The following is a 17,011-nucleotide window of genomic DNA, read 5'->3' as shown; positions in this document are numbered from 1 at the left end:
CAGAGTTTACTAAATTATGGTTCGAGTCGGTTTTCGGTTTAAAAAAAAACGATTGTTTATCGAGTCGTTTAGATTCGGGCAGTTAAATAGTTTTGGTTGAAATTTGATGGTAGTGGCTAACCTTTTGTTGGTTAACAAGTTTTATATTAAGTCGAGACTTCATCATTTCTTAAATAGGCATCATATTATATACAAATTCTCATTGATTTTATAAATACATATCATGTTCTGTTTCTTGTTTAGCCATACTAATCTTACTAGTTTGTAGCCGATTCGGTTATAAGCGGTTCGGTTCATAAAACGATTCGGTTAATAAATGGTTCGGTTTATATACAGTTTGGTGCAAACAGGTCGCGGGTTGTTAACAGTTCGGTGTAAATGATTTTTATCTCGGTTCAAACGATTTCAGGTTGAAAACGGTTTCGGGTTAGAAACAGTTCGGTTTTTTTTCGCTTCAGTTTGATTTCAGTTTGGTTCATATATGGTATAACGTTATTCGGATCAATTCGGTTTCGAGTTCATTCATATACGATTCGGGTCGATTTTCGATTTCAAAAAAACGGTTTTTAATCGGTTCAATTCTCATTTGGGCAAGTTTGTTTCATGCAGTTAAACGGTTTCGGTTTGAAATTTGATAGCACTACTTAAAACTCTTAGAGTGAAACATGGATGAGCAATCTCGTTTATCCTCACTTATATAACATAAAAACATTCAATTAATGGATTCATGTTAATGAATTCCCTCTGTCATTTTTATCATGTTCTACTTCCTCAAGAGTAGAATTGAACATCAATAAACTTGTGGGAAAACTCAAGTAGCCTATCTAGTGTGAGAAAAAGAAGATAAACGCTGATTCTGATTATAAGAGTTGAAAGGTTGAAGCAAAACTAGAGATCTAATTAATCAAATTAAACTAGACATTGAAGCACACTATAAAAGATCTTTTATACACATTTCAAAAAAATTAAGGAGATGATGGGGAAGGTTACAAAAGCTCCAAAAGGATTTTTTCCCCTTTCAAGTATATATGTTGTTAGTCACATAATTATGATCTTGCCACTCTTTCAGGGTTTAGCAGTAGAGAAGGGAGTGGCTTGCAGCTTAGGTAAACTTCTTTTTGCATTTAGATGATAACTCTGAATCCCGACTGTTCTAAACTGAGCCCCAACTAACAAAAATTTCAATGTATTTCTCTGTTGCCTGAAAGCATCCACATTTGTGCCTAGGTTTGCAACTTGACAGCTGAATCAACAAAATCAACCGTGCTGTTCTGCTGAGCCCAGAGCTGAGAATATCTACCAGCCTTTGACAGAAGAACCTCATGAGATCCCTGCTCAACAACCGCTCCATTTTCCAGAACCACAATCTAAAGGCAGAAATTTCAACAAGTAGTCAAGTTAGAAGCAACTTAATCATAACATGCAAACTAAATTCCAGTCTTTACACCAACCAGTCAGCAGGTTAATAATAACTCAATGAAAGTATCGTAATATCACATACTAACACTTTAACAGGAAGAAAAAGAGTACATTCCTTTCAATCAGTGTTTCAGTAGAATCAGTTGATCATTGTCCATTTCAAGCATTATTGCATATTTCAAGAAGACATGCAGTGCACTACATACAAGACGCTAGTATAATTGTGAGTTACTAGATTTTAATATTGCGAAAATTAAAGCTGAACTTCAAGATAATTTGACAGCATCTATGACTTTGTTACATGGGGTCAAGGTTTCCGTCCTCAAATGTAAAACTAAGCTTGGTAAGCTTGTGGCAGCCACACTACCCTTACTTTTCACATTGGAAAAGAAGCATGAAGAGATATTAGCAACAAAAACTAAAAAATTGGAAACAACCATTCCAGTGGTTGGGATTTCATTTAAGAAGTTCATAAACATTTTAAAAAATCGGATGTAAAATAAAATATTGTACATCCGCTACAAAGTTACCTTAAAACGATCAAAAGTTACCATGTAACAAATGAAAGCGACCAAATATATATAAGTTACACCGATATAAATAAAAGTTATTAATGTTTTATTAATAAAAGTTACCCTAAATTCAACAAAAGTTACCTCGATATGATGTATACAAAAAATTTTGTTAGAATTTGTAACTGACATTAATTTCAAGTTTCTTTGGATAATAACTTATGGATATACATTCCAAAAGTTCAATTAGACTCTTAACTTTAAATAGAAGGTTCATTGGTAACTTTATAATAATGATTTATCAACAGACTTCACAGACAATAATTAACAAAAATCGTTATTATTCAAGTAAAGGCTCATTTATATGCGGCATACAAGGTTGTAAACACATCACTTATCAATAGAATTCCATTTGAAATTCATCTAGTAATCTAGCATAGTTGGAACATTATTTGGAATGTTCATTGATGAACCCGAAATAGAACCATACTTTTTGCTCCCAGGGCCAGGGCCAGGGGCAAGAGGTACTCTTCCATAATGACACTAATAAGAGATCAAGATTTATTGACTAGCTACAAAACTTACCTCGTCACATTGCATAGCAGTTGTAAGCCGGTGAGCAATAAAAATGGAGGTGCGATTAGTTGCAAGTGACCTCAAAGCACTTAGAATTTCTGCCTCTGTGGTGCTGTCTAGGGCACTTGTAGCCTCATCACATAGCCTATATAGATAAATCAATTAATAGTTGACGTAGTCTAAAAGCTATTCACTTAGAGTTTCATAAAGTGAACCTTTATACATGAATCTGGCAATCATACAGATTAAAGACTCTTACACTAATAGCCTTCATACAGTTAATTAACGGGGAGGCGAGAAAATACATAACTGGCTAACTGCGGATTACAAGCAATTCAATTAAATGTACATAAAACAATTTTTCAAAATTTTAAGAACCCAGAACTGTAACAGTAGAAGTTTGCAAGTAGGAACCAGCAAAGTTTGAAACTAATCTTATACATTGCACATTTTATCTTGTATTACTATGTGCAAAGTAAGAAAGAGAACTTACAGAATGGGAGGAGATTTGAGAAATGCACGAGCCAATGCAACGCGCTGCTTTTCACCACCACTCAGCTGCAATAATGAATAAAGAAAGTAAAAACATGAACATATGTGATGATGAAATTAGTCACAGAAAGGAACAGTGTATTAGCAATGACATTTTTTTTGGTTAAAATCAACAATGATATCACAATATGTTACAACAATGTGGGAAGCCAACTTTGACCTTTCATGGACCAACCTGAAATCTTCCAACATCATTCTTGAACAAAGACCTAGACACTAAATTAAATTCCTTTTTTCTGATCAATACTTATCTAATGACGCATCAATACACAATGGATAAAAATCAAAGGACAGGGTTGGCTACCCCTTCTACCATCCACTCAATCTTCTAAAAGTTGCTGACATGGTCAGAGAATTTTGGGCCTAAATGTTGCTGGAAAAACTTGAGAGTAATAATTGGAAAAGTTGTCAAGAATAGAAACTTTAGGAATACACCAGGAATATTGTATATAGCTTGATTTCCTTATGGCCAGCTAAGACTTAATTGCAAAAACTAACCACATTAGAAGATAAATTGAAGTAACGATAGGCTAAGTTGCATGGAAATTAAAATGAGGAAGTAGGAATAATGGGATACCTAAAAATTTTCAGATGGTAGGAAGCATAGAAACGGAATATATCGTGAGAATTTTTCTTATATGAGAATTTTTTTCTTATGTGAGAACACTCTATATATTCTAAATTTTTACTCGTATGTTCTAAATTTTAAATTTGATGTTCTAAACTTTTCCTTAGGTGTTCTAAATTAAATCAAATGTTCTAATTTAGTACTCACATGTTCAAAACCATAAATTAGTTAAGTTTGATGTCATAAATTAAATAACTTGTTCCAAAATTTTAACTTATATGTTCTAAGATTTTTAATTATATGTTCTAGATTTTAAAGCGTACGTTCCATTTTTATACACGCATGTTCAAAATTCTTTACTCACACTTTCTATATTCTATATCAATTTGTTCTAAATTTTTATTCACGTGTTCATAATCTTAAATCAGATGTTCTAAATTTTACTCATATGTTTAAAAGTTCATAAAGAAAATTTTATAAATTTTTAATCACTTGTTCAAATTCTTAAATTAGATGTTCTAAACATATTACTCGCACAAATGTTCTAAATTATTACTCATATGTTCAGAATTTTAATTTGAGTCACATGTTCTAAATTTTAACTCGCATGTTCTAAATTTTTAATCAATTCTCATATAAGTAAGAATTCTCACATATGATCCTATTCTCACCGGATCCCTTCCCTATATATATATATATATATATATATATATATATATATATATATATATATATATATATATATTAAAAAGCATTATAATAAAATAAAAAAACACAAATCTTTATATGTGTGGGTTATTTTGTTACAAGGTCATTGTTACAAGGAGGTTAATAGGTCAAAGTTATAGGGGTTACTTCGTCAGTATTACAGAGTTACTTTGTACTTTTACAAGCGGCCACACACAAAACATGCTGATATATTGCTCAACCCAAGCCATATTAGGTTATTCATGACATTTCCCAAGGAAAAAATAATAATAAAATAAAGATATTAAAAAACTCCTATCATAAATAAATAATGAGCAAGAAAATTTCTCCTTTCAAAACTAATTAAAAAATACAACTTTCAATCCTTTCTTTATTCTCTCAACCTCACTTCTTTCTATTGTGTTCTTGTTCTCTTCGCCTGCTGCTCCATTTTTTGGGCACATTGTTGTTCTCATCTCCTACTCTCATTTTGTTCTATGGCTATAATTTCTTATCCTCTGTTCTTTATCATCTAATGACATTGCGTTTCTGAGTTATCTTATATAGGAAACGTTTCACAAAATTGGAAACTGGAGTTTGATTTGCATTTTCCATTTCTCTTTTTCAAGTTAATTTGGAAACTGCTTACCAGAGAAATTTTACATTTCTAAGCAATGTAAAAGGTTTGGCTGTAACTTGGTAAACACTAAACAGCCAACTGAATCACTAATAATATGAACACATTTTATACATATTAATACTTAAGGGTTTCATGATTTCACCCATATCATAGACTATCAAGTATGTAGTATCAATTAATCCACAAAATCTAAGGCAAGTGCAGCACCAGCTGCGATAACTTCCCTCTAGCTATAACACATTAACACCTTAAGGCCTCCCTTCTACAATTATTGCTGCCTAAGTTATTAATTTTTCTCTTGTTCTACATCTACCCTTCATTCTTTGTTTCTCAAAAAATGCATCAAAACAGGTCTCTTGGATGTAGGTTGTTGTTAGCTTGCAACACTATACTCTGTGGAAATCCATAACATACTACGACTTGGGAAAACATCAGAAGGGAGCTTAGATCCTCATTTTGAATCAGATATTGTCTCAGCTAGTCAGCTGTAGCGTACTGGTCACCAAAAAAACCAAAATTTGAATGAAAAAAAAAAAAAAAAAAAAATCTGACCTTTAGGCCTCTTTCCCCTACAACAGTTGAATACTTCTCAGGGAAATTCATAATAGTGTCATGAATTGCTGCTCGTCGTGCAGCCTCATACACCTGATACAAATTTAAAATTAGATAGCAAGTTTACACGTGTAAAATTAGCTGAGAAATTGGTGACATTACAGACCTCCTCCGCCGTTGCTGTCAGACAGCCATAATGGATGTTGTGAAATATTGTGTCATTAAAGAGTACCTGAGACAAATTAAAATTTTCTCAGTGAACATACCTCTGTCAGAAATTATAAAGATCTTAAAGTGATATCCTAACTTTACCGTATCCTGTGGCACAACACCTATAGTTTTCCGGAGACTTTCAAGAGTAACCTCACTTATATCTTGCCCATCAATGCTTATCTGCAATGTCAGACATGATTTTATAACAAAATTGTGAGTCACAAACAACAGAGAAATTAAAAGAGCAGAAACATGATTCCTCAATCTTAGAGATTAGAAAACAAAGATAACTTGGGTTCCAGCAAGGTAACAATAAGGCACACAACAGCAATGATAAATATAACAAATTTAATCACCATGGTACAACAACAATGCTTCATCATTATTCAAGCATGACATAGGGTCAAATGAGAATGTTCTTAAAATGAGAGGAATGAGAAGGATTTTATGTGCATAAATTTTCCACTAAATGTGCATATTTTTTGAACAAAATGTGCCAAAAATTTCTGACCGAAATTTAATGTGCATATTTTTTGTGCATAATATGCATAAGTTTTCATTTTTCCAAAAACTTGAAAAAAAGTATCTGGTCAAAAATCAAATGTGCACATTCAGTAGAAAATATATGCACATTTAGTTCAATTTAAATGCACATTTTATCCTTCTCATTATAAGAAACTTCTCATTGGATATATATATATATATATATATATATATATATATGAGAGAGAGAGAGAGAGAGAGGTAATAAACAATCAGTAATATTTTTCATATTTTCATTCTCTCTAACTCCCCAAACCCCTTCTATAACTAGCGCACTGCATATTTCACATGCTTTTCATAACTGAACTACACATGCTTTTCACAGTTGAACTATATAATATGCTTCATATTGCCAATAAAGGTTTGCTTGGCAATAACTAGATCACATGGAAACAAGTACAATACAAACACTGAAACAGCATATGAAACTTCAGAAACGCTGGTACAAGAAAACACATTATGTTATTTGCAAGTATTAAAGGGTTGCATATCTGATAATTTTAAATTATACTTCCTCCATTCTCAACTAGGTTGGAGTTTCACGCATCCCGACATACTACTTTTACCTTTAAATCTTCAATTATCTACAAATTAATAATATAAAGTTGATGCTATTAAAGAAGATATCAAGACTATATTTTTCCTTACGTAAAAGTAACAATAGATTGTCACATGATAATGTGTGAATCACGTGAAAACCCAATTGCAGCAATTACTAAAATACCAGAGTATTTAATGTTTAAGTGACTTATTTAGGCCACATTTTTAAAAAAAAAATCCATATAGACTACTCCCTCCGTTTCGAATTAAATACTAGTCTTGCCCCATAGTTTAAGAAACAGCAACGAAGGGGACCAAAGTGAGGATTAGATTATGTAAAGTATAGTTATTGGGTAGATATAATTGTTGAGAGAAAAATGATATATGAGCAGTGAAAGTGGGTTTAGTGGGAGAGAAATATAACCATGGGCCCTTACCAAATCAAAAAGTGTTGCAATAGAAACGGATGAAAAAGGAAAGTGTTGCGATTAATAAAAAAACATAGCGAGTATAAAAGTTCACTATACATGTATCAATAATTTTAGGCAACATACAAGTTGTACAACCATGATGTTAGCTAGTGATCAATTATTTTAGTGCTGAATGTAGGGATGACAATGGGTCGAATTCGGATCGATTTATGCAAAATCCGACTCCGACCCTATAAGCTGTCGGATTTTTTTCTGCCTCTGCCTCCGCCTCCGACTCCGAGAATCCGACTCCGATCCGACTTAAATTTCCATCCTCTGACTCCGCCCCGATCCGACTCCGACTCCGACTTAACAGACAACAGTATGGTCTGGACAACCAGGTGGCTAGAGCTATACAACAAGCAACTAGATATCCCCGATCCGACTCCGATTCCAACTTTAAAAGTAATTTTGATCCAATTATCAATAGCAACCAATATATGATCAACTTTAAAGACCAATAAATTCATAAATTGAATGATAAAAAATATATAAGTACATGAAAAAGTTGGAGTCGGATCGGATAAGTCGGATTCTAAGTAGACTCTAACTCCGACCCTCCTTTGACTCGGAGTCGGATTCGAATAATTATTTCTTGGATTCGGTTTGGATTTTTTTTCTTCGGATCGAATCGGACTAGGGGCGGATTCAGACTAGATTGCCATCCCTAGTTGAATGTGTCACATAAATCTTCCAAGTATTGTGTGCCCTCCAAGTATTATTTGACGGATATGCGGTGATTACGGTCTTATGGGTACATTAAGTAGAAGGTGCATCCATGTCTCCTAGATTGATATAGTCTAATCTCAATTTTTTGGGCCCGATCCTTGGAACTCAATTATGCTATAAACTTTGGTCCATAAGACATGTTCAATGTTTCCTTATCAGCTGCACATTTCCATTAACCAATTAAATGGTTTCAACTCTTTGATATCAGACATTCTTTAAGTCCCCATAATTGCTTTGATCTACTCAACACAAACCATAAGGCACAGATTCAGAGCGGCAAGGACATCCTAAATGGTTTACTACCTATAGTGATTTGATAATAAAGTGCAAATATTAAAGGGGATGATGTCCCTTTGCCGAGTCAGAGTAATAGCTGCCTAATGTAAAAGAGCCTAAAATTCAATTGACATAAGAACAAAACATCATTGGGAAGTGATCACAGAGAAGACAAACTGATAAGCATTATTCCTTACATGTCCACTGTGAGGATCAAAGAATCTGAAGAGCAATCTGAGAATGGTCGACTTGCCTACAAGGTTACAATATAAATCAGAAACGTACATAAATAAACAAATTAATCAAGCGATAAAAGATTATATTTTAATCGCAAAGTTTTCAAATTTAAAAGTGTCAAGAAAAGAGAGAACATTAACTATGATTCATCTTAGGGTAGCTAATAACAAGGCCTAGCATACTTTAAAATTCAACAGAAGACAAAAATACAGCCATCCAAAATTCAGTTTTGCCAAAGATGCACATGTTTCAAAGAAAAATTAAGATTTAACAACAAAATAGAGATCTTATCGGGGGAAGGGGGGGGGGGGGGGAGTAAAGTTACATCTAATCCCAGATGATTACTACTACCAAGAAAAACACAAACAGTGAAGTAGTGAACTCACATATCATTGAAGATGATTATTCAATTCGCTACAAATTTTTCCTCCATTAATATAATAAAAGAAGGAAACACATACAAGAGAAAAGAGGCATAATCAAATAGAGGATACATATTTAGCATACCACTTCCACTAGTGCCAACAATTGCCACACTTTGTCCAGCTGGTACAACAAATGATATCCCATCAAGTATCTTTCTTTCAGTCAGGTAACTGTCATTGTCCATAACCATTTATAAGAGACTATATCAACTTAAACAATCTTTATACACAAAAAAGATACACAAGACAGACTTTAAAATCTTTGAAGAAGTCCACATACTAAATAATTTTTGACTACCACAGAGCTGTCAGAATAAGCACAACTATCATAGTAGAGAGACTACAAGATTATAACTTGCATTACATACATTAATCCCTAAAATGAAAACATTAGCTGAAAATGTGTAGTGCAAGAAGATGTGGAGGATGTATTTTGAGTTCCTAGGAATTTTGAGTTCCCACAAAATTTAGAAATTTACTCTAATCCCCCCTAGGTAAGTAGAAATTCCCATGGAAAATTACTTCCTTCATTGTTAACCAAACAATTTTAGGAAATTCCCATGAATTTGATTATAGGAATTTAACTCCCATAAATTTTCAATTCATGGGAAGTTCTAATTCCCATTGAACCAAACAAAACCTTAGTTTTTAGAAGACCCCCTGCAATCAGTTAGTGAGCTTTTTCTTCATCTAGCAGTGATTCTTTACTCCATCCATGGTACAACGTTACAACCACCATAAAAAATATATATATATTTAAAAAAAAAAAAAAAAAAAAAACTGACAATAACTAATTAGGTGTGCCAACTGCCAAGTCTCAATTACACTCAACTGTTCCTTGTCACCAGCTCTATTGAATAAGGTCACCTTGTAATCCAGAAGCACAAACTTAACTTATCAAAATATAAGAGGCACCAAAAGAACATACATCCTCAATAATAAACATCTAAGAAAAGCTAGAATTATAATACTCTATGCTGCATCCTACACAAGGTCCTTAACTAATAAAAGGCTCTAAGCTGTCACAGAACTCATTTTTAGGAAAGCTGACATCTCTCCATGTCTTAAACACATTTCTTTCAGAAGGGGCTGAATTTTTATCTCAAGTGTGTTCTCAACAGAAGCATGTAGTTTTTACCTCTTCAAGCTCCAAAGTTTGTTCCGAAAGGGCTTCCCTAGGGTAGGAGACTAGGAGGTGAACTCTTTGACTGCTTACATGAAAAGACTAAAAGGGAGCAGGTCAACCTAAGGGCACAAGGCTAAGATAATTTTCCCATTTGTCACTATAAGTTCACATTGGAACCCCCCAAAGGGAGTAGTTACTAGGGTTATAGGTTGTTGGACAGCCAGTGAACAGAGCCTCAACAAGGAAGCACAACAGAAGCTGTATTATTGAAATGGTTCTTCAATAGAGACGTTCCCACAGGTGCCCCTTTTTCCAATGGTACATCAATTCTTATTCAAATTAACCTTAATCTTATTAGAAAGCAATATTGCACTTTGGCAAATTGATGTTCAGAGATGGAAGAATATCTGACACTGGCGGTAGCATATGCTAAGCTCAAGGAACTATAAATCTATAATATCCCCTTTGTGTTAGGCAATTCAGATGACAGAAGAGCGAGCAAAGAGTTCAGGCACGCTCCCTGTACCACTACCATGTAGTTAGGTAGGGACCCAATTAACTTAACATGAAGGAGAACTTTCCAACCTTCCAAACAGAAGCAAAGAACGGAGAAGCATATGAAAAGGCTATGTTACATATACACGTCTGATAGAGCTATGTGTCAAGGCACTAAAGCTGCTACTGTATGAAATTACTCTTCCTACCTGAAATGTACATTCTCAAATTGAATGTTACCCCCCTTCAACATCAAAGGTTTTGCAGTTTCTTTGTCACTGATATCAGCCTTTTCCTGCAATGTTAACAATGAAGTATATATAATGAAGCCTCTAAATAAAACTTGCATACCTGCAGAAAGAACACTCCCTAAAAGAGTCACTACACAAATAGACATTACACGATTCCACAGATTTTTCAACAGTAAAATCATGCAATATTAAGAGGGGGGAAAAAACAAAAAAAAAAACCAAGCCTAGACAGCACACATGAAGTAGGTGAATACACTCACACACATCTGAGCAATTATGAAGTTAAAAGGTTTTCTGGGAGAAATTGACACATACAAACTTACGACAGGATTATTTGCATGGAAACAGGGTATCTTGTAATTACAGATTCAATAAATCCAATTTAGCAGAATGATGGTGTAGCGCTGTCAAATTTTATTTTTCTTTTTTAATTCATTTTATCTTGTATTTTACAAAACCACCAAGGATTTCCCAAAAATTCTACATATCAGACAAGAAGCTGAAAAAAAAAAAAAAAAAAAAAAAAAAAAAAAAAAAATAATCAGCCTAAGTGAAAAAGTTCCTTCATATCATAAAGGAAAAAGTTAAGCCACAGAGTACTATATTCACTATACATATACTTCGTATGTAAAAAGAATGGCAAATCATCACAAAAAATAGTTAGACTATAATCTTTAGCAGAGATCCAAGTAATAGGTCTTGAAGCATACCTCTAGCAACTGAAACATTGATTTCATGTCAACAAGACTCTGGATTGTCTCCCGGTATACACTACCAAGAAAATTCAATGGAAGTGAAAGCTGAAAGAGGAGACCATTAACCATAACCTGCATTTTAATTGTTTAAGTAAGCACTCCACAGAAATTTTGGTCTATGATAACAAAAATATTTAGAAATCCGGAACAAGGATGGATAGTAATACCAAATCACCAACTGTCATCTGCCCAGCCATTATACCGTTTGAACATAAAACCATAGCAGTTGACAGAGCTGTACTAAATATCACATTTTGGCCAAAATTGAGAAAAGCAAGACTGCGTTGAGTCTTCAGTGCAGCATCTTCATACCCTGGTTTAATAAAATAAAGAACCATATCATGATAATTTGAATAACAAAGATGCCCAAGAATGGTCTATGATAAAAGGTAATAAAGGTGATAATCAATAGAGCAATATGATATATGTTTAATTAGCTATATCTTTCCTGTTTTGTCGTGTTTTCTCCATACAAGAAGGTACACAGGCCATGAAATTTGGCATAGAAACTTGTGTGATAAGCTTTGAAAAAGATTGACGGTAGCTTTTCAGAGCTTTACTCACAGCTTTTGCCTTATCAGGGCTTGGCGCAGCTAGCTTTGCCAAAAAAGTGGTTAGTCTCCGTGTACAAGTGAGAAACATCAGATATATTAGCAAACACCACAGGCAGGGCCAAACTTGCCTCTTGTGGTCCTGTGGCCTTGGCCTGCCCGTTGCCAACACATGACAAGCCCTTAACTACTACTCCCTATATTTCATAATGTTAGTCCCATATACTATTTTAGGCGTTTCAAAAAAATTTACCCATATTGAATATATTTCATATTTAATTTAGTTTTTATTTCCTATTTTATACATATTAAATTCTATTTGGTCAAATTTATTAATTGCTGATTAATGACATAGCTCTATGTAAGAAAATTCCTCCCTTGAATTATGCAATTATGGTTGATGCTTTCCAAAAAAAATTCAAAAAATTTAAATAAAGCAAACTAATTATGAACTATTTTTATACTATAATGTTAGATTCCAAATATTCTTCTTTTCTTATTTTATGTGATTGATTCATATGGGACTATCATATAGAATCGGAGGGAGTATTATTTTTAGATAATTTAGGAGTTTAAATTAGGAGGAAAAAAATTTCCCTAATGTTTTGAGAAATAAATAGGCCTTTGTTAGTCACACATTATTCTTCCTCTCACGTTTTTTTGGGAGCAAAACTCTATTGCGTTACTCGTACTTTCTACTTTGCGTTGTTCAAGACTTCATCTTTAATTAAATTTAACCAAGTATTTGGTTTTGCCTTCCCTTATTCTTATATTATTGCACATTATGGCTTTTATATTTTATTTAATTTGTTGTTATATTATGAGTGAGTAGTTAGGTTGAACCTTGATTATGATGAAAGTACTATTTTCCCTACATTTGTAAATAGAATAAACTATTTTCTCTTGCTCATTGAATTATGCTATTTAACCGATGCAAGGGTAGACATAATTTGGTGTAAATTGGACCTAATGCTTTTTTATTAACAAATATTTGCAACAAAGGCATGAAATGGAAATAGATATAATCAATTTTTGAGAAGTTAGGATATTGTGTATAATGTCTCCAAACTGCATGATACCATGGTCCATGGAATAGGCTTAAGTCGCTTTACTGCATACTAAGGAAGCCATAAATACTCTAAATAATTTTATGAGGAACTGTTATTAGGGATATCTTTCAATTTGTGTATTCTAATTTGATTAGTGGGTCAAGGAATTTAACCTTTCATTGACCATGTTTATGAATAAATAGGATTCTTTTATTAATTGAACTAGCATTATACGCATGCGATGCGTGCGATAATTTCATAAGTTATTTATCTTAACTATCTAATACTTGTATACAATGAGGAAGAAATATTTAAAATAATATATTAAATAAAAATAAAATATAATAAATTCGTAAATATGAAAAGGTGAAGGTATATAGTTGCCAAGGTATGGTACTCCTAACTAACAATGGTAGCGAATGGTCATGTTTTGAATCTCATCCTTTTTTTGTAACTAAATTTCAAATAAAGAGAGTAGAATTGAATTTCTACGTCGACGTACACTATGAACCTCAATATAAAATGTATCAGTGCTATTAATATTAATATATTGACTAATCATAATTTAAATTAATAAGAGCAACTCCAATGGTTGTAGCTAGGAACTTGCTTGCAATTTTAAATAGTCTCTAGCTACTAGCTTGACCATTGGAGCAAAAATGTGTAATTAGCTTAGTCAAGCAAATTAGCTTTGCCAAGCTAATTTGCTTGAAAAAAACTTGCCAAAAAGAAAATGTTAAAAGTCAATTAGTAATTAAGATAAATATAATAAATTGATAATTTAAATAATAAGCTAATAGCTAGCCATTGGGGATAAAACTAGTTACAAACATAATTAGCTTGAAAGCTTATGTGGCATGACAAGTTAATTTGACAATTAGCTTGCCATTGGAGTTGCTCTAAGTTATGGAAAATTGACATTTTTACTTCTTTCCATTAATAGCTATTGAATTCAATTAAGATGATCGATCTTGATTATACGAGTATGAATTACGTGATTAATTGAAAATTTATATTTTTGTTTTTTTTATTGTTTATACTAATTGACATAATTAAAAATATATAATTTATTTATTTTTTGACGTAATTCAAGTAATTGATTTTTGCTTTTTTGCCTTTTGTTTTCCTTTTTTTTTTTTTTTTTTTGAAGACTTTGTTTTCCTTAATTCATTGTTGATTGATTGATGTTTCCTTATTCTTTGTGCTGATGGATTGACTTTATTCAATTATCTCTTTTTCACTATATTTAAGGAAGAGGGGTATGTTAGTCTTCATAGGGGGACACCACAACGCTTATATAATAGGGATAATTTCATCGTACCATTAATACAAATTAGCCATTAATACAAATTAGTTTAGAAACCAATAAATTCTTGATGCTGAATATTTAGCTAACTTTGATATTTATAAAAAAATAACATACAAATTTATTGAGTTTTACAATTTGGTTTAAGTGATAAATAAGAATTTTGTGTTAATAATTTGTTTTATTAGTTGACTTACAAAAATTTGGATGTAAAAATAACTCCATGAAATTATTCTTTTTGATAAATGGATAGTATCAATATCTTTCATAGAAGTTTGTGGGTGCAATAACTCTTTCCTAAAACTTCATCAGTATGATCAGGTTGACATATTTCTCATTTACTCAATTATGAAAATTCAAGGCTAAACATATCTTTCACTTGGTTAATTGAGTAAAGAAAAAATGTGACACACTGATTATAGCACTGGGCACCAATCAGATTACTTTAAAAAATATTTGTCCCAGACACGGCAACACCTCCTTAGTTAATAAGCAACTTTTAAGGTGACATCATTTTGTAACTTGTCTTTGCAAAGAATGATTAGGTTTGCAACCTTATAGACAAACCTCAGTGCAGATAAGGGATAATAAATATTAAAAAAATAAATAAATAAACCTTTCACATAAGTAATTTGGTCCATTCCAAGTACAAACAACAATAGGGAAGGTAAACTACAAGTTAAAGCTGCCATCAGAGTCCTTAATACATGATGTTTTCCATGTGTACCAATTAATGAAGTTTCCAGGGACACTTCCAGTGGCAACTCATATTTCTAGTAGATTTCATGACCAACATGATTCTACTGTATTACAGCATCCCAAGGCTATAATTGGTAGGAGGGTAGTAAAATTTCAGAATCATGTTGTAATACGGCTATTGGTTCAATGGGTGGGATATTCAGATAGTGAAGCTTCGTGGGAAAAGGCTTAAGATTTTGAAAAGAAATACCTTCTATGATAAGGGAGTTAATAATAGTATTCCGTAGTTGATAACAGAATGTTATTATTCTGTTAGAATTCTGTTTTACAGTAGCTGAAATTCAGGAATTCAGCTAGTTGTTTAGTTAGTTACTTTTTCATTAAAGCTTTGGTGATTAAAATGTTTGTACAACTACATAAAGAGCTTTAAGCCCACTTTGTAAGATTCATTCAGAAAGTTAATAAAATCTCATCTTTTCTCTCTATCTTTCTCTATCTCTCTACTATAATTCTGCCATTTCCAACCAGTGATCTTTGATCCTACATCTCACCCACACACCCACACACCCACTTGAGGGTAACTTGTGAGCTAAAACAACAAAAATTAACAACCATACAATGAAAAGATCTATTACAAGTATGAAAGTAAAAAACATGCAACAGATTAACTAGGAAACTTACTCTTCAAAAACTCGTCATATTTGTCAGCTTCATAAGTTTCGTTGTTGAAGTATTTGACAGTCTAATAATACATAGCATAATGAATTAGAGTTTGAGAATCATTGTATTGTGTAAAGGTGGACTATATGAGGACACACCTCATAGTTGATTAGTGAATCGATAGCCCTTGTACTTGCATCATTATCAGCTTTATTCATGGCCTTCCTGAACTTTGTCCTCCACTGCAAAAGACACAACAAAAATTAATAAAAAGATGTGTTCAGTCAACATAATGCCGCATTACCCGCCTCACACACGAGGCAGAATCCTAGCAGTAACTTTAAAATCTTATATGAAACCCTAATTTGGATTATGTGGGAGAAAGGTGATTTTGGTAACTATAATGCCAATATTGGGCATATTCTCGATTCTAGATCACAAAGAACTAAAGCAGATGTCTCACCAAATTGTTGTCAACTGCTTAATATGTTGAGTGGTATGCCTGAAAATTGCATTCAAAACAAGGTTTCAGTGAAACATCATCTCTGGAACTGAAAGGGTAGGGTTATGTACATTTGATTCCTACCTTAGGTAGAAGCCTTATTGAAGGCATATGTTAATGGTAGAAAATATACAGTTTTGGTAGCAAATTCTATTCCTATGATGGGATTGAGGAACAGAATAAGGCATAAACAGGATTCTGATGGGTCTAGACTGCAAGGGAGGGAGAAGGTAATGAAAGCAAAACAAATAAGTTGAACTATGTCACCTAAAGTAAAAACTTAAAGAGAGAAGAGCTGAAAACACATTTTACTGCCATGCTTAATTGCTTAGCACTTATTGAGAATATCTCAAAAATATAATCCTTTCAATAGAACTAGCAATTTTACTGCCATAACAAGCACTAAAATTTTATTAAGAAATTCTCCACATAATAATGACCTTAAAATGAGCATGATTTGATATGCATAAATTTTGAACTGAACATGCATATTTTTTAATTACATGTGCAAATTTTTTTTTACTAGCTCAAAAATCAAATTTGCACATTTAGTAGGAAAAAAAAAATGAATATTCAATAAAAAAAAAAATGCACATTTATCCTTCTCATTTTTAAGAATACTTATTGGATTCCAACCCTATATATAATGCACATTTATCCTTCTCATTTTTAAGAATA

General features: G+C 32.7%; 1 protein-coding gene across 1 annotated transcript in view; it reads right to left on the bottom strand.

Annotated features, from left to right (window-relative positions):
* Positions 1-830: 830 nt before the first annotated feature.
* The window catches only part of LOC145635920 (ABC transporter B family member 25, mitochondrial-like), a 28,036-nt gene continuing 11,855 nt past the window's right edge, over positions 831-17,011 (bottom strand). The window contains exons 8-20 of the mRNA XM_081687291.1: positions 15,990-16,073; positions 15,853-15,913; positions 11,734-11,879; positions 11,522-11,638; positions 10,770-10,855; positions 9,022-9,110; positions 8,475-8,530; positions 5,819-5,899; positions 5,673-5,738; positions 5,507-5,599; positions 3,001-3,065; positions 2,517-2,652; positions 831-1,367 (exon numbers count right to left, since the gene is read on the bottom strand). Of these exons, the coding sequence (XP_081543417.1) occupies positions 1,224-1,367; positions 2,517-2,652; positions 3,001-3,065; positions 5,507-5,599; positions 5,673-5,738; positions 5,819-5,899; positions 8,475-8,530; positions 9,022-9,110; positions 10,770-10,855; positions 11,522-11,638; positions 11,734-11,879; positions 15,853-15,913; positions 15,990-16,073 (1,224 nt within the window). The 3' untranslated portion in view covers positions 831-1,223. The remainder of the gene's footprint in view (positions 1,368-2,516; positions 2,653-3,000; positions 3,066-5,506; positions 5,600-5,672; positions 5,739-5,818; positions 5,900-8,474; positions 8,531-9,021; positions 9,111-10,769; positions 10,856-11,521; positions 11,639-11,733; positions 11,880-15,852; positions 15,914-15,989; positions 16,074-17,011) is intronic.

Source organism: Chenopodium album, chromosome 6 (genome assembly GCF_948465745.1).
Source record: "Chenopodium album chromosome 6, dcCheAlbu1.1, whole genome shotgun sequence".
In the NCBI taxonomy this organism is placed as follows: domain Eukaryota; kingdom Viridiplantae; phylum Streptophyta; class Magnoliopsida; order Caryophyllales; family Amaranthaceae; genus Chenopodium; species Chenopodium album.
This window is presented reverse-complemented; position numbering and strand designations above follow the sequence as displayed.